Source organism: Bombus vancouverensis, chromosome 5 (genome assembly GCF_051014615.1).
Source record: "Bombus vancouverensis nearcticus chromosome 5, iyBomVanc1_principal, whole genome shotgun sequence".
Lineage (NCBI taxonomy): Eukaryota > Metazoa > Arthropoda > Insecta > Hymenoptera > Apidae > Bombus > Bombus vancouverensis.
The window spans coordinates 14,477,433-14,496,617 of NC_134915.1; the positions used below are offsets into that span (position 1 = coordinate 14,477,433).

The 19,185-nt window shown below is 38.3% G+C and overlaps 1 protein-coding gene across 1 annotated transcript in view; it reads right to left on the bottom strand.

Annotated features, from left to right (window-relative positions):
- Positions 1 to 19,185, bottom strand: part of LOC117158995 (uncharacterized) — a 188,451-nt gene that overhangs the window by 116,923 nt on the left and 52,343 nt on the right. The window contains exon 3 of the mRNA XM_033338447.2: positions 2,401 to 2,651. Within this exon, the coding sequence (XP_033194338.2) occupies positions 2,401 to 2,651 (251 nt within the window). The remainder of the gene's footprint in view (positions 1 to 2,400; positions 2,652 to 19,185) is intronic.

Sequence of the window (19,185 nt, forward strand, 5' to 3'; positions counted from 1 at the left end):
ACGACCGGTGAACAGAGAGAAGAAGAACCTCTGCCAAGGGGAAACCTTGAGGAAAGGAAAGTCTCGTCTGGAGGAGAACAAAGGTGAAAAAGAACAAAGCGGCGGTAGAGAAAAAGTCTGAACAGGGAAAGCGAGAGAGGTGGGGGAGGGTAGAGGAAGAGGGAGAGAAAGGGAAGAAAGAAAGAGGCGGAGAAAGAGAAGGCACGGAATGTGGGCGCGAGAACTGTGGTCTGGTTTTCCAGACGGCTACCGAGAGGAAAACATGTGGGTTAGATAGGCGCAGCTGCGCTACCATCCCGACCGAGATTAGATATCAGCAGCTTTTTTCCAGACAGCCTTCGACGTTCCACGAATCGCGTAATAATCTCGCCGAAGGTCGACGACGCTCGCGAAATACCTTCGCCAAATGGGAAATTGTATTTGTCGATGGAAGAAAATTGTATTGGGTGTAAAATTAGCCACGTGTCGACCCATTGGCGCGTTAATTGCCATGATGGTGAACGCTGAAGCTTATTGAAATAGATTTACAAAGTCACCGATACGAAACGCTTAAAAATTGCCGGAGAAGAAGTGCGCAAATATGATTTTATATTTGTGTAATATTTGGGGAAAATTAAACGTTGCGGTGTTAGGTATATTTCTCGATCTATCGCGACTCCCATGGAAAAACGTATGAAATTCGAATAGCAGCGAACGTGTTAAGAATGAGCGTATAAAACGCAGGTTGAGTAAAAATGCAGCGCTATTAAAAAAATTTACATCGAGTATAAGTTACTGTCCTATCAAAGTATGAGAAATGTATCGAGATTACGGATACATTAGAGAAACCCATTATACAAATTGAAAACCCATTATACGATCGCCGTTGTTGATTAATAGTTAGATTTATGACCTCATTACTCACTTATCTCACTTAATCTCACTTATCGCTTATCGTTTGTATTTCTATCGGCCGTTAATTTTCTTTAATTTCTATCTAAATGAAAGAGACCCAAAGAGGAGAATAAAGAAATTTCGATATCCAACAAATTTAGCATCCTAACGACGAATTAATTCGCCCTTCTCGGTTAACAGGTTAATAGATTGCGGATTACCGTTATTCTCACGATTATCAAGCTGCAAGCTACGTTGAATATATGGTTAATATTTACTAGAGCGAGTAATAACTTCTTACGTGTATCTTACGCATCGTAAGATCGACTTATTGTATAAAAATATTCTATGCATTATTGATTGATTTATGAAGTGTACAGTCCGCGAATTTAAAATGCAGAACATGTTCTATAGTGTTAAGATTGCTGAAGCAAGTTAATTAACCAAGAAAATAGAATTATATAAAGTTGTTCAAAGCGTATAATTCACTCGCGGTGAAGCTGAAGTTTGCTTCGAGATATCGTAAATCATCAATGTGAGTGACGTTTTTCAAAGAGCATCGATTATATTAGGAGTAATAGTTGTTAGATCACCGCTGGATATTTATACGCCTGATCGTATGGATAATGGAATATTGTAAATTCATAATGCAGTAGCGGGGAACTCTAAGTCAAACGATAACAAGATGATAGAAGATACGGTTCTCTCTGATGATAAACATTTCATCCACTGAAACGTTGATTTTTGACCTGATTCGCGACCATTATCGTCATCCCTCCAACTGTGTCTTATATTTAGTTGAACGCATTTAGACGAAAAATGAGGTGAAATTGTAATAGAATCGAGTAATCATTTAACATAATAATTCTATAGACATGTAACTTGCAGTCAGCTTGTTATTTAATTAAAGTAAGTTTCTTGGATTGAGAATTTCAGGATGTAAACGAACATCTTCAGTCTTGATCGTATACATACATACATACATATATTAAATGTTACTCGAATTTTTAATTACGTTAATATTGTGTGTATTTAGAACTAGACGATATTCAAGTTTTTGATTAAAAGTAATAATAAAATACAATTACAGCTATGGATTAATAAAAAAGTAAATATACCCTAGATATACATATTTGTTCTAACTTTTATCGGCGTAAACTCAAAATAACTCAAGTTTCAATCTAAATCATCGCGCTGCATATATGTAACGTGAATATTTTTCTTTTCTACAAGGACTCTCTCTTATTTGAAGCGATTTTGTAGATATCTTAATGTTATAATCACAAATCGAACGACATTCTAGTTTTACATTGAAAATAAAAATATTTCAAGATTTATAAAGAGTCTCTTCTCTAAATGTCCCGATATTATATAAAAAAAAAAAAAAAAAAAAAGGACTCACCGGTTTGCCAGGACGAGTGCGATTATCACTGTTCAAAATGAATTCATAGCTATCTTAATATCGTAAAATTACGTGTTTACATATGGATAAAAAAGATAAAAAGCGATGGAAAAGAACTCACGCACCGGTGTGCCAGGGTGACGGTGGTGGTCCTGCAGCAGGAGACGTCGTTGATGCGACGCTGGGAGTTCCTCACGGTGATGATGGTGATGGCGGTGATGATGTTGCCGATGGTGATGCAAGATCGAGGCGGAGGCTGGCTCGTGCAGTAGCAGTCGACGATGATGAAGATGATGAGATACCGTCGCCAGGACACCCACCAGTGCCCCGACTATCAAGACGAGCACCACTGACAGTATGTAGCTACTCGCGTTCACTGTCAACAGAAATTTCTAATTGAAAATTCGAACCTCTAACTGTCTAATTTTCTATGGAAATAATAATAATTTACGACAATAGATTACGGATATTTATTGAAAATGTATATTTTTACGAATATCGTTAGAGAAATGAATCATAAATAGAAATTTTAATATTTTATGTACTTTTTTCTTTTTTTTTTTTTTATATCACGTGTACTGTGTAAATTTGTGCAACTTTATACTCCCCATAGACGTATAAAAATTGGCAGTTTAATCGCAGAATAATTGACTCTTAATCTCCAGCTAAAAATGATCCTTTTATACTTTTAACATTTTCTGTGATTGTCTTTTCTTAAATATTAGTATTTTGCCCAACATCTACGGTATTTTCCAGAGACTGATAGTGCAAAAGTCGCTTTTCTTTTCGATGTTTACCACATTCATTGTCGTTATCCATACTGTATACGTATATGTATACTAATACTAATAAATATGAATTATCATTCACTGATTATTAAGTTACTAACTTTTGCACGGAATATATCGAATTAATTAAGAATTTTATTACGAAAGTTTCTTTCTCAGAACTCGTGATTGTTATCCGCATACGAATCGGTATGAAACAAACATTTATTATTAACGTATGACGAAATACACGCGGTGTACGTGTACTCGACATTCTTAATTATCGAATTTTTATATGTTGCATATTATCGTAAAATTAGTAAGATTTCTAAAGATTTCAACGGCACAGTCGTTAGAACGAAAACTAAACGACCAATGGCATACTTGTTCACCCGAGAAACGAATAGTCTACGTCGTAATCAGTATGACAGTGATAAGTGATAAGCGTTTTTTCTTCCACGGTAACGTTTCTTCCCAGGCCGTTTCCTGGGGGATCTAGAAGTTGTTTGGTGAAATATCACTCGAGATAAGTGTGGCTCTAGAAAATGATATCGGGATGCACTGGTAGAGTAAACTAGAGCGAACGAGTGACTTCATTTCTATGAAATTTATCGAGAAACGTTCGTATTTTCATTAAATATATTTATTACGTATGTAGTCCCTGTTTACTGTAACTTTATCAATTTCTGCTATTTATTCATCAGGCGGAAAATAAACAGCAATATTTTTATACAATTGCAGATGGTAAACGAAACTATTTTATATTTTGTCTACGCTTATGTTTGTCTTCATTTTTATAAAATACAATTTTTTATCGCAATTCCTTGATTTCCCTCAGTTCGAAAGTTCACGAAGAAAAGTAATAACAAGCGATGTTGATCGTGTATCAAGTAGATTCGAAATCTAAATCATAGTGACATTAATGGAGAACATTCGATCTGTGGTGGATACTAAACGCGTTGAATTGTTTAATAACGAGACGAGTGAACAATTGCGATGGTCAGATATACTAAAAATCATTCTAAGTAGAAAATAAAGAGTTAGTATATTATCTTATAATCGTTGCTCGCACGATGCTACGCTTGATAGACTGCTATACTATTAGTTTCACTACAATGATACTGGTTATGAACGGACCAGAGTGCATGTTCGTCTATTTATACAGGTCGGGGAAGGAGTACCGGAAAGTTTGTATTAAATTTCGTCTACACATAACGATGATATTGTTTCGTCCGTAGTTTGTTTACTTTTAAATCTTGCATTGGGTTGCCAACTAAGTGATTGTAGGTTTTGTCATTAAGTCATTATTAAGTCATTATTGACAGTCCAACTGATAGAAACGGCGTTGATACTCGCAGGCAAAACAACATGAGTTACCCTCGATGCGAATCGTCTCATGACTCATGTGCCGCTTCAGATCTAAACAAATCTCATTTCTCCAAGAAGAATCATTTCCAAAAATCATGAAAGATCCTCATATAGACCGAGTCCTACTTGTTCCTTCAAAATCACACTATTTGCTGTTTAATCTGCGAATTATCGCGAATAAAAGGAACATCGCGTAAGACGCTCGATAAATACAATGGCAGTCTGACGAAGCTGAAGTATGCGTGAACGAATTCCATTCTGAAGAATTATTCAAACAGACGTACAGCCAAAGCTTTTCAACAGAGCCGTAGCGTGGTCGTTGGCGCGACAACGTAGTAGCAAAAGGTATCGACTAACTTGCCGCTCTCAGTCAATTTCGTACGTGATGCGTGAAAAAGACTCAGAGGCAGCAAATTTCAACCTGGGGAGTTTCCATGTTCCGGGACCAGGGTCCTTTCCCCATTCACGAAATGTACGGTGCTGGAAAATTTCTTATAGTCTGGCTCAGCGTCCTGCGCTCAACATCTCAGGTAGCTTTGTTTCCATGCACGAAATATCGCGAAATTATACAGAGTGGATAGTACAGAGTTCTACATACTTGCAAACATACACAGCGGTTATAAAAAATATTTGCATAAACTATTATTTTCCAACCAAGCAGTGTTCTATTGTCACGGCCCGCGCTGCGCTCGCGCGCGTGAAACTACCAATAGCGCGAGTGAGCGTTCCAATTTGAAATTTAAATAAATTTTAACAATTTGTATAGAAACCAAATTCGAACCTCACAACCCCCACGGAATAACCCGGCATATGACCTAACCCCTCCACGGTAGACCTAAATATAAATAAGCGTAGCGACATAGAAGATGCGAAATAATTCTTTAGTTTTAGAGTAGTTAATTCCTCAGTTTTGTGTGATTAGTTTTCTCAGTTCTTGGTGATTAACTCCTTGGTTCTTGGCGATCAGTTCCCATTTTTTGGCAAGTAATTTCTTGTTCATAGCGATTAATTCTTAATTCCTCTAGCTCTTAATTTCTCAATTCCTTTGCTTTTTTTTTTATTCTTTAGTTCCTTAGTTTTCAGCTCTTAATTCCTTTAGCTCTTAGTTTTGCTCTCAGCTTTTAGGTTCTTTAGTCCTTTAGTTCTTTAGCGTTTAGTTCTTTGTTTTATTAGTTCCCAATTCTTGTTAGTCTTGTTAATCGACGTGTTTGTATTTGTCAATTTGTAAACTATCGAAAATCTACCGAAATTGAAATCTTGTAATTAATAAGAGCGAAAACGTATTGCGAACGATTGTAACTCCGAGCATTCGAAATTTCAACGACCATTCTGTCAATATTCAATTAGAATAAGAATAAACATTTTTTTTTGTGAAGAAGATTTGTTTAATAATATAATAGGATCAAGCGAACATTTATTTTCACCAACTTTGATCCTCTCCCGTGCCAGTACTCCTGTGTATAGCAGATTAGCCGAAACGACGATACTACAATTTAATCTAAATTCAAAAATTAACAGCAACGCAACCAAAACGAGCCAGACAAACCGTAACACTATCAAATTCTATTACACATTTCATTTCCACGGATTGAAACTTTTCTACTCGTACGAAAGTATGTACATCATGTCTAAGATACATATGCATACACATGTACATATATAATCGCGATACGTCAAAGTATAAGTATAATTGATGCTGTCGTCTCTCGTCAGCCTTCCGACGACGTTCTCCAGGATCAAATTAATAAAATTCGTTCTATTTTCTGCTCTAACCTTTGCAACATCTTTGTCTTGTAATCATGAGAAGGGCAAGGTGCAAGATGGATAAAAAGGGAGCGGCGATACTCGGTAAACGACTCGCACACGGTCGTAACTCGCCGTGTACCTAAAGAGGTGAGCCAGAAACTATGTGTACATGTATATGTGCTTGTATAGGTGTGTGTGTGTGTGTGTGTTTATACGAGGACGTGGCAGTCGCGATTGGTGCGACAGGATGAGACACGACCATAAAACCTTATCAACGTTCATCATCGCCGGTTCAACGGTTTGAACTGCTCGTCACCCAGGCGCTCGTTAAACGCTCTACGAGTCGCGACGGTGCAGCACCCCGTGGCCTCGTGGTCACGTCGAGACGCTCGGCAACGAACGACGAAAAAAAGCAGGCAGAAGAGGGCGAAAAGAGGTCCCTGACCCTGGCTGAAACTTGGCCGAAACGGTCGTGCACCAGTCGCTATGCCCGTGGACGTGGACAAAGGACTCTCGAGTACCGACGCTGAAAACTCGCTGGAGCGGAGATCTCTCCGACAACGAAGTTGCTTCGCCAATTTTTACGTGGCATTCACTATGCTACGTAGTCGTATCCAACAACACGGTTTTAGGATCACGGCGAAAAGTCATACGTTATAGACGAAGGGAATCCTTTTCTCATCTCACGACACGCATATACTAATTATTCTTTAATTAAAATTCTGCGGCACACCAGAGAACATACTATATTCGCTTCGAGTTAGGACATTCGCGCCGTGAATGGGCGGCTATTGTAGCTTTTTATTTGACAATGTAAGAGAAGAGAAGGCAGTAAGTCAATAGTCAGGTACTACGCGTTGTAAAAATTCTTGCGGCGCACCGGCACTGAAGATCGCTGAGTTATAGAAAATTATTTGCCTAGGAGTAGTATTTTCTTTTTGGATCTTAGGAGAAGTCCAGTGTTGTTGCGAGCAACGCTCGAGGTAGGGAACGAAAATTAGGTAGAAAATTGTAAGTAAGAAGATCGCTAGATTCGCTTTATTCCTAGAAATCGTCCTGGTAACTAGCGTTTTGAACGGGGCAACGTGAATCACGGTAGCCATTCAGAATCACATACTGCGGAAAACATGCATTAACTGAAGAAATAACAAGGCTAATTAAGAAGACGCAAGAAGGAGAAATATTTAGAATATCTCAACCCTCGTGATTTACAATTACGTATCTAAAAGTATAGTCTAAAAATAGGACGTCCAAGCAAAGATACCTCGGTCCCTATTACCTTCACCACACCCTCGATCGCTATCATATTCGAACAAAACGAACCAGCTCGGCAAGTTACGAAGCACGGTGGTGGTGTCCTGTCGAAGGTTGGTTCGCAGCAGTCCAAGTCGCCAAACGTTCGGCGTGTCAATATTTGACGGAGTGTTTAGGACGTCTGGCGTCACGACGCGACGCCACGCGTGGATAGCCAGACAGGACGAAGGTCCTTCCACCATTAGCCTGTCCCCGAATCTCTACACTGGTATTCCTTTCGGAAAGAAACGGGAAAAGAACAAAGCTGGAGCATGGGTGTCGGGACGTTGGCAATTTGCGAGGATCGTTTACTTCCGTCTCTCAAGGAGGAACGCTCGACATTCCGGTCGAGCGCGCGATCAAAGGCGAGAGCGGGCTTTTTTTCCTGGCGGAGCGGAGGCCAGAGATTTCCCTGAAGAGGTTTTGAAAGGCGACCTTCGTGACTCCGCGCGAGCCAACTGTTGTTCGTGTTGGTCGGAGTACTGTGAGTAGCGAACAGAGATCGTATATGCCGACCACGACTCTGAATTTCAGAAAACGAAGAGGAGAGTTAACTTTGTTGCCGCGTACTCTACATAGACAGGCTCGTGAAAGTATTCGAATATCTCTAGACACCTTTTACGATTATACTATACGCGCCATACGAAACGTTTTAAAATTTTGTTGCCACTGTTACGACGCTCGACTATCACGATTATGTTGCGAAAGTTGGAAAATATATACAGTGGAAAGTATCGCCACGTATCCTTATTTATCAACGAACAGTCTTTTTAGCATCTTCAATCCCATAATATTATAATCCCATGAAATTTTTGTAGTCGTACAAAAGTACATATGTAGTGTCTATTAAATATATAATACTAAATATAATACGCTTGTGATTAAGTAGTATGTGTATAGTAGATACTACGATAAATGCAGCGGTGTGTAGAAAGAAGGTCACAAGATACATACATATTTATTGTTGGTACAAGTACGAGTATATATTTCGTAGAAATTATAAATGTATTTAAACGATCAATTACCCATTACGTTAATAAGCGTGAACTTTCAGTGGCATCGTTTTTAACATTTATTATATACTTCGGATAGTTATTGCAATTTCTAACGAGTATATATTTACAGTAAATATTTTGTAATTTCTATGCACATTTCCAAATTGATTTCCAATTTCATCGATATAATCACGACGATCGTGTCTCATTGTAAAACCAATGAAATTTCAAAATATTTTAGGTATATAAAACGTATAATATAATAACGTATAATAAATAAAACTGTTCCACGTAGGTAAATGGTCATATGCTATCGTGAGCCAATACAGAATCTTGGCATATTATCCTGATCCCCGAAGACAGCTCGTAACGTACCTTTCTATCTTCCTTTTTCTAGCGGCTGATGCAAAGGGGATTGTCAGGTAGCGAGGTCCCTTCGACTCTTTTATAGTCTTTCTGCGTCCTTCTCAAGTCAGAGGATCCTCCAAGAGGCCCGACATGGACACGGCGACAGACTTGGATCACGATCCACTGATCCTCTTCCAACGATTTATGTATTACTCGAGTTTGATATTCGAGACCGAATAGAAATCAGTTGGATGGGAGGAGTCTAGATTTTCGGAATAAAATTGTGAATTACCATAATCCATACACTTAACTATGATGGATTTTCACTTGTAAAACCACGTCTAATCTCTCTTTCTCCTGTGTACTACGAGGAGAATACGAATAGAAAAGGATACAAAGAGAAACTGAGAAGAAAGAACGTACCTTGGAAATTCGTAGGAGTATTCGTAATACACGTACGGAGTATAATTACGTTCACTGAAAAATTTCTGCACGAATTTTGGAAAAATAGAGCTTCGTATGAAAAAAACGTCACTCTATACGTTGAACATTTGTCACGAATTAAAATCTAAACTAAATCGTGGAAAACAATCAACGATTCCGATCCGATTTTCGAACATAATAACATTGTTCAGACTAAAAATTTGTCAATAAAGTATTGATAAACTACGAGTATCTTTCTACACGCTTTTATCGACGATGCGTGAAACATAGTTATACAACGAATTTAAAGAACTTAAAAAAGATATGGATATTCGAGAAGGACGAAACGAATCGCGTCGATGTCATAACCTAATTTTTCATTCGAGCAGTGTAGCATATAGATTGGTACACACATTAACCAACGAACCAGCGAAAAGCTGTCGATCGACGCGACAGAAAAATCCGTCGCAGCGGGCAATCCGTGGGGGCCAATTCCGCGTTCGTTCACCGGTCACTAAAAATTACAGCGTCGCCTCGTAACCGTTCCAATCGATGCCGGCCGTCGCGACCGAAAATCCATTCAAATTGGCCGTCGAAGCCGCGGCTGATATCCGCTCGAATCATGAAACTTGGACGGAACGCCAGGATGAGTCAGGTCTGATTCACCGGCGTGACAAGAGTGTAAAGAGATTAAACTTTGATGAAAGGTAGCGTACAGGAGGAAATAACACAATTTTTCGCTGCATTCGTATTTCGGATGTATAGCTTTGCCAATACTTGTTCGAAGAATATCAATTTTAATGGAAATGCTAATGTTTTCTGAACTTTGGTTTAGAAACAGAGCGTAGATTTATCAGGCTGTAACGCATGATTTTAAACGACTCGGACTTCGCTGAATAATGAGAGAGACACGTAATTGATAGTATAAACGATAGAGAGAATTTTAAAATGACATGTAACGATGTATATCTAAATACAGGGATAAAAAGATTTAAGCGATCGAAGAATAAAAATGGACGATTTCAAATGGACGTTTCCGATCTAATAACTCGACTGCGATGAAAATTTTCATGCAGTTTCGTATTTTTCTGAAGAGAACTAAAGAAATGGAACCACTTACTTAGTGTTAGTGTTGGTGTTGGTGTTGGTGTTGGTGTTGGTGTTGGTGTTGGTGTTGGTGTTGGTGTTGGTGTTGGTGTTGGTGTTGGTGTTGGTGTTGGTGTTGGTGTTGGCGTTGGCGTTGGTGTTGGTGTTACTCCACTTTCCGATATTTTACATATATTTTTCTCTATACTATATATATACGTTCTCTGTACTTTTGCAGAAACGCACAAAAATAGTAATATAACATACAACTAAACCATAACTAAAATAACATACAATACTAACGACATCTTCTACTTCGCACGACAAAGAAACTAGCCGATGTAGCGAACATTTTATTAACAGGCGCGTGCAATTTCGAATTCGTATTCCATATCGAAATTTTATCCAGAACATAGAGTAATTAATCTAAGAATTTCGAGAGAGAGTACACGATATTTTCGGCCAATAAACGCGCTCATCTTTGTAATTATATCGCGTTTATCGGAAACGAGACTCGCCGTTCCTTTGCCCGATCCTTTCAGTTCTCTGTTATACATCGTCGCTCCGAATTTCTCGTATCTCGCGTTCCATGGCATCGAATGCTGCATGACACGGGCCTCGTGCACACGACACCGCATAAGAAGAGCAGGTGCATCCGGACGATCGTTCGGATGCATCGTTTCGCAGGCTTCGTGAGCCTTTGGGCGGCGCGGCGTGGCAGTCCGCGTTCAATTCCGATCATACGCGCGCGCGGAGCTTCGGCCTCCGGCGAGCGTGTGCAACGAGTCGACGTCCTCCTGGTTCGTAACTCGTAACGCGCGGCCACACACTCTACACGAGCCGGTTGTATGCGCACCAGTCGTCCGAGTGGGTTCGTGTGCGCGCACTTAGGCCGCCGCGCCGCGACGGTGCGGTGCAGTGGACGCGCTTGCATTGTGGAGTAGCGACCGAGCAAAAGGGGGTGAGAGAGCGGAAAAGAAAGCTGGACGAGGCGGTGGAGGAGGTGGAGGAGGAGGACGGTGCAGCGCATGCAGTGCAGACAAAAAACGATGAGCTGCGGTGGGGGCCAGACGGGGGGCAAAAACACGCGACGGGCCCCAAACCCAGGCCTCTCTTCTGCCGCAACCGACTCCCTTCCTACCTATATATGTACACGTGAATAGCAAGGGAGCAGCGTATGTCTGCGTAGATGCACTTTAAGCACGACGCATGGCCGCCAGCCTCGTGCATGCACCGCGCGATAGAAGCCAATCCGCCAGGGGGTGTCGCATATTGTGGCCCATGTATGCGAACGTGATCTTCGAGAATCGGCAGTTTCGGCTTTTCTTCGGCAATTTCGCGGTGAAACTTGCACGTTGGGGTTGGTTACTGAAAACGTTCCAGTAATCGTAAATATCTGCTTCCTTCCGCTCGGATTTATACGAAGATAAATCTACAACTCGCGACGTGGGAATCGGTGAAGCCGCTTGTTAGCCAAACTCGGTTAATTACGTGAAACGAAGCGGAGGAAATTGATGAAATTATATTTATCAGATTTACATCGGTCGAATTTTAAAAATTTCAAAAAAAAAAAAAAAAAGACGAAGTTACCACTGACATATTAAATTATAAAAAAATTCCTGATGAAAAAGACAGATACGATGTTGGCTTTGCACTATGCCTCGGATCCAATTAAAGTAGACGCTGTTACATACTATATGAGGTTTTATTTTTTTCTTGCAGGATATTAGAGCGAGTTTACTGATCATTCAAGCTGGAAAGTACGCAGATTGGATAGAGAATGTTCAGTGGATGGGTTGGTTTCTTGGCTTGCGATATCGATTACGGTCCAAATTTAATAAAAGTAGATTGCAAGCTAAGTTTAAATTTCATATATAGTTTCGATTCTTCGCGAATGAATTCTTTCTGAAAACTACGAAGAAAATACTATTTTATGAATTGTTAATAGAAAAATCTGTTTTCTTTTGTTCCTTTCTTTGCAGAAACCTATAACTTTGTTTCATTATAATATAAAACTGTACATCTCTCAATTCGAAAGGGTCTCTCGTAAGAAACGACTATGATACTTCACCACTGCTGTTTATAAAATTCCACAGACTCCATTTTCGAAAAATATCTAACAAAACCTAGCTACTCCGCGCGATATCAAAAACAACTCTACCCATACCACTCTCAATGGACACTTTAGTCCGAAAAATCCAATAATTACAAGTAGGTACAATAAGAATCCACCCGCTTGTCTTTTTCATCTCATCTGTACAACAGCTCCAATTCATTTCTCCTAAAAAGGAATGCTCTGTCTGCCAGCCATCTAATCTCCCGTTATCGTTTTCACGGTTACTATCAACACGGTCGTTTCGTCGACCATCGACCAATATACGGCTTCATCGTATCACGTATCAACCGCGAATAGCAAACAATCTATTAGGTTGTTCGAAAAGTTTCTTTCGTGTTATAAGGAAATAATAGACGCACAATGTTTTTTGTTTTATATTAGTTTATTGAATTATGCACGAACGTAATAATAGAAATGTAACGAAATGGATCATACCTAATTCGATAAAATAATATAGAACAGAAATTGTTGTTCATTTATTATCACCTTATGAAACGAAGGAAACTTTTCGGACAACCTAATATAATCTCTGGTCGACGAATAATAATCACTGAAAACATTTTAAACACTGAGAAATTTATTTAATTTTCGAGAAACATTGAGAATTCTAATAGAAAAGAGTTCGTTAATTAGCCGTACGTATACGTGTAAAGAAACTCACTGAGAAATCCTATAATTCATTCTGAAATCGTATAATTGAATATTGAAATTCACTTCAGCTTTCACACTACCAAGCAACGATTTTCGTTCTAATATTAACTTTCATATGCAGTGTGATTCGCGAAAGTAACAAATTTTCATACATGTACATATTACATGTTACATAACTATAAAGTGACACGATTGTCACGATGAAATAACGAAACTTGAAAATGTTTCGTAAAACACACACGATACATTTGTAAAAATATTGTAAATACTTTCCTGAGCTACTACCTATATCTTGTTGATTGTATATGCACGTGTCATTGTATATGTACGTATAATTAATAACAATTCGGAAAACTAGGAAGAATTTCCCCGTTTATCTGATATTATATTATACGTAGATACTCGTAGATGTGACATATTCTACTTGGAAAATGGAAAATGAAAATTCCTATATGCGATCCTAAATCAACGATTGTCTTTCATATTTGAAACGAGACACGAGGACAAGCGGATGACTCGTCGTCATTTCGTTATGCAATACTCGTCACCACGTATTTCCGATGTTATGTAGGTGGACAACGCGGTGTCGTAATCAAGAGGTGCGTGCAGGTGCGACCTTTGGTACTCTTTTTGTGCTGATCCCTTCTCTCTCTTTCTCTCTCTCTCTACTCAGTCTTGCAACCGTGTCGGTCGCTGTACATACAAATGGCACGTTTCGCAGGCAGAAAATATATGGCAATTAACCGGTGTTGTAATCCGTAAATACATGGTCTGACTGAACTCGATGGCCGCACCGACGATAAATGGCGAGAACTTCCGCGATTTTTGCATTTCAACCGTGACGAATGTCGCGCGACTAGACTGCAAATACGCGACGAGCATGTGCAACGGCGACGCGACGCGACGCGTCGATCGAAATTCGCGCGTGTAATCGCCGATCGATTCGCGATGCTCGTCCCGTTTTTAAAATAGATGGAAGAACGACGGTGCTTCGTTTGGGGCTTGTCCGACGTTGGGCGGATCTTTGAAAAAAATGTTTATTCGAAGAATTTTCAATAAATGATTTGTAACGTTCTCTGACCACGTCGAGTCATTCATTCGAGTAATTTTCATACGACGTTTTGTTCTAATAAATAGGAATCACGGTAGACGGTGTAAAGTTTAAAGACAAAATTGTCGTAAATTAATGTCACGTTATCACATCTAAATAAAAATTTCTTCGCCATAATCACGTAACTTAGTGCGTGACTATAACGATTTAATAACGCAACTTGTATTTATAATGATAGTATTACAGATTAATTGGAAATTCATCTTCGTTATATTGCTATACCAGCTAGAGATCTGCAGCTAGAGATTAACCGCAAATCAGGTTCGAAAACTTTTTTCACCAGGGGTAATTCGAAACTTTTAAAACTCTGAACCGCTAACTGGTAGTTACTTTGAAACAGGTCGAAAAACCAATTAAAATGCAAATACGACTTCGGTACGGAACACCGAGAATCCATCGTTTCGTTCGCCAAAGACACGACATGTTCTCGAAAAATACTCGAGGAAACGCGTCTTTACATTCACACCATAAATCATAGCCATCCCGCTTGGCAATTTATATTTTCATACGCTTTGTTTCATTAACTAAGTTTCTCTACCGAAAACAGTTTTATTCGTTAATTCATAATGTCATTCAAAATGTATAATTATATGTATATTTCAATTAATATCGTCCTATTAAACGAACTCTTACTATTTGAATTCGTAACTAAATGCGAATTTCCATTATTTGAATAAGAAATTAATCAGTGAAAAGTGTCGTACAACTGATACAACTGCGATAACATTAAATTTAATAACATTAACTCTAATTACATTGAAGCTATTTAACCCCGAAAAATTCGAAGTAAAATGAACAAAATTTTACATAAATTTTTTCATAAAATGCAGCACGACGTTAAATCTTTCTTTCAAGTTACAAAGCATGCGAACAATAATCCGCGTTAATTTTCGCTCGTTAAAAATCAACGAAAAAGCAGACAACCTGAGTAGATCTATTGTTATTAAAGTCACTTACGGTATAGAATGTAACAGCGCAACGATGAGCGACAGAGCGTCGGTCATTGCGTAGACGAACTTTCCTAGGAAACAGAAATTAATTTTCCCCGGGGCACGAGTTACAAGCTTCTTTATAAATTATTAAAACTTTCGCGCCAACCTTCTCAGCTAAAGCTATATCTATATGTACGAGATATCCGCTTTTGTCGGTAAGGTTCTCATGAATATGTAACCGAGAGAGCCCTGCTACTGGATGTCGGCAGTTTTTCTTTTCGAACGGCAACTTTGTTAATCCTCGATCCGAAAAGCGTTTTGCATTTTGATATCGTGACAGGCAAACAGGTAGGTACTCTTGCTCCTTGTTACGATGCGATGAAAGGGAAAGGAAAGAACGGACAGTTAACTAGTGCACGTACTTTTCCCTCCATTTACGCTAGTAACAATGATGAATGTTTTAAGAATAACAAGCAATTAACAAGGAAAGTGTACATGTGAAAATAAGACACGGTTGATTAATGGAAAATATAGAGACGCTTTCTTGTATGAAAGACTGGAGAACACGAATAGAAAGCAAAATATTCGAACATTTTGTTTCTGCTTAATACTAATACAATTATATGTAAGATAATTAAAAATAAACGATTTTCTCTCATACGAAAGTGAAGAATTGATTACATAATTTGAATAACGAAGTTTCTACTATACAAAATATCGTAGCTCGAATTCGTAAAAGTCGACGACTAAAACAATCGACCATCCTAAAAGAAAAAAGCTATACTGTTAAACATCGTGCTTTTTACATGCAAATTAAAAATGTCTAAACCTGGAATACTGTGAATTCCGATTCCGATTCTGATATGTACCAATTGTAAGCTTAGTTTCGATTAATTAACGTTTAAAGTTCTTCTCAAATCTACTTGAAAAATATTTATACCGTGGTAAAGAAAACTCAAATTAAGATAAATTACATCGACAATATTCTGTTGTGAAATTAAAATACCTGAAAATATTCGAATATCTACTAATTATACAGAACCATCGCTAATTCCACGCAATTAGCTCGGGTTAATGTCACACGAGTGGAAATTACGTAATATTTAGACACCGTCGTCGCACGTGTCATTTTTCTACATATGTAAACCGCAAACATTAAACTGTTTAGAACCACCGAACCAGATAATTGTCATTAACTATACGAGTGAACACGAACGAAGATATAGTGTGTCGGTTACAGTTACGAGACAGTTCACCTGCTGACAAGTTTAACACGCGTCGCAAATTGCCCATTATACGAGACATAAAATTTAAATATCACGTTCGCGAAAAGGAAGATCGTGTATATTGTATATATGCGGGCCGACTGATGTCATCGACAGATGGTCCCGCATATACGGGTGGCAAAGCATCGAAATATGTATTTTTTCATCCATGGCTGAGCAATATCGATCGCAAAGTGCTCAAGTCGCGTAGCCATCGTTCAGGAAATCTTATTCCCAAAACTAATCCCCGAAAGATTCGTAAAAATAACAAATTCACCTGTTCACCAAAAATCTCGTAAATTCGTTTTAGTCTACGCGATGATTTTTCATGGATCGTACGTATTTGATCCATTGGTATTTTGTCAATAGGTTGAGTCGTTGGAATTGAGAAATATTTTGGTATTAGTACGAAGTTGTACCTTTGTAGACAGTTTTACTGTTGTATCTCTTATTGCCTTTGCTTTTATAGGAATGTTTATGTGTAAACGATAAGACCTTAGTAATGGTATTTCCACTCGTACGTAGTTACCTTCGTTCAATGTGAAATTGAGAATTTTGAATTTCCATCTTGAAGTTTTCCAATTCTAAGATAAACAAAGCTGAATTAAATGGAGCCTTGACAAAATAAAATTGAATTTAATTAAATTTCAACAATTTATCGTTGATATTAACGATCACTCTTAAAATTATTCGATCCTGATACCAATAGAATTAAATTACATTAAACTGGAATATCATTTATTTACATCTAACTACGAACAAAATTAAACTTGTACAATCTATTATATACATATAGTATACTGCGAAATCAACGATCGTTCTTCGAATCGTGAAATGCGAATCTCAATAAAGACAAAACTAAATCAACAAACTCACATCCTGGCAAATCGTGCACCCAAAATGTCATCCAGCAATTTAGAAACTCGAAAAGAAGCATAACAAAGTACGTAAGAACGACGATGTCCATACACCGGACGTTCACCAGACAGCAGACTGAAAGAATATTAGGCATCCACAAAGGGTCGTGTCTGGCTTGGCTGAAAGGATCGAATCCGGGATCAAACACCGGTGGTGCGTATCTTTTCGGCATTTTTCTTCGATTTTTCCCGACAGAATCAGTGAGAAGGGTGCGTGAATGGATCGAGAGGGGAGCTAAGGTAAAATCCGGTTTTCATTTCAACTCGATTCGTCTCGGTCTTCTTCTCGTTCGGTTGGCCAACGCAACGCAACGATGGTTGGGTCGAACACGTGTCTAGCCCGCTCATAGGCGTAAAAACTTTAATATATCGGTCATATTTGAACGTGTATTCTCGTTATATGGTTTTCGTATATCGTATCACGTTTTTACATTAACAATTTCGTAGTTCGACTCTATCTTGTCTGTGATTTTCATATTTCTGCAATACGAAGCTTAGAATCTTGGAATACCATAGAATTTGAAGATGCTTTTCCATCGAAAATATCTTACAATGAGAATATTTTATGAAAACTTTCTTCTTCCTATTGTACCTTTTATTGTTTTTTCCTATGTTTTCTACGATATTATTTGTTACTTCTGTCGGTAGTGCGAAGACCGTGCATACTAACTAACGAAATGAGATGATTAATGTTTCGTTTAAAATAATATCTAGCTATTTACGAATATTTCCAGATGTTTCTTCGCTCTTAAATGGACTGTTATTTAACAAAGAACCTAATAATAATTTCGAAATTGACACGATGCACGACTACGACACCCTGCTTTTCCTACTTTCCACCGACCACGAGTAGATCGAAATTTAAACACCTAATAAATCTTTTTATTCTTGTTTCAATTTTTCAAATAGTCTTTTATTTCAAAAATTATGTCTCTAAATAACAAAACACGCAATAAGAAAACTTAAAGAACTCGAAACCTCGTACTTAAAATCCGAGCACGAAGTATATATGTACATACGTATGGTGTACTTTAGCTAAGTTCAGTCTTTGTCAAATGAAACTTTTGAATATTAGCACGTGAGTCTACGTGTCGCGTTAATGAAAGTCTTTAGGTTCTTGATCCTTGTACGCAATAGTATACTAGGCATTCTTCGCGAAGAAATCAGGCAACGTGCAAAAATTTGGATTTAGCTTCTTCGCTGGGTGCGAGAAGCGACGAACCGTTTCGGAAAGCCAATCGAGACGATGAGACAGAACGTGAGAGAAGGCCGCGTAAAAATCGTGCTATGACGTGGCGATGCTAATTAAAGTCGCCACGTGCGTCGGGCAGACGATGAAATTGCTCAAAAGCTGTTCTGGTTCTGCTTTCTAAGCCGGTCTGGAAACGAGGGCGAATTGGCGTCACAGCCGCGTGCGTTTAGTTTCGGCCTTTTTCTCTTCCTTATTTTCACCGGTGACGATGGTGAGACTTGGTCGAGATTAACGCTTTTTCGTTTCTCTTTACATATACTATCTTTAACTTAATATCAATATCATCAATTTACTATACCTACTACTAATTAGACTACGGATATTATTCATTTCTGGCACGTGTAAATATGAAAAAGAAAGAGGTAGAACGACGAATAAAAATTCGAAAAATATATCCATACTACTTGCAATGTCTCGTCAATTTTGTCTATGCGAAATAATATTTTCCATATTTATATCGATAAATGACAAGCAAAGATTTCAATAATTATTTACAGGCTCACTCTCAACATCGATTTCGATGATTCTCGAATATATCGCAAAACTGAATATTTCGAACAGCATTTTCTCTTTCACGAGAATACTAATACTAATTAGACTACAGATATTATTAATTTCTGGCACGTGTAAATATGAAAAA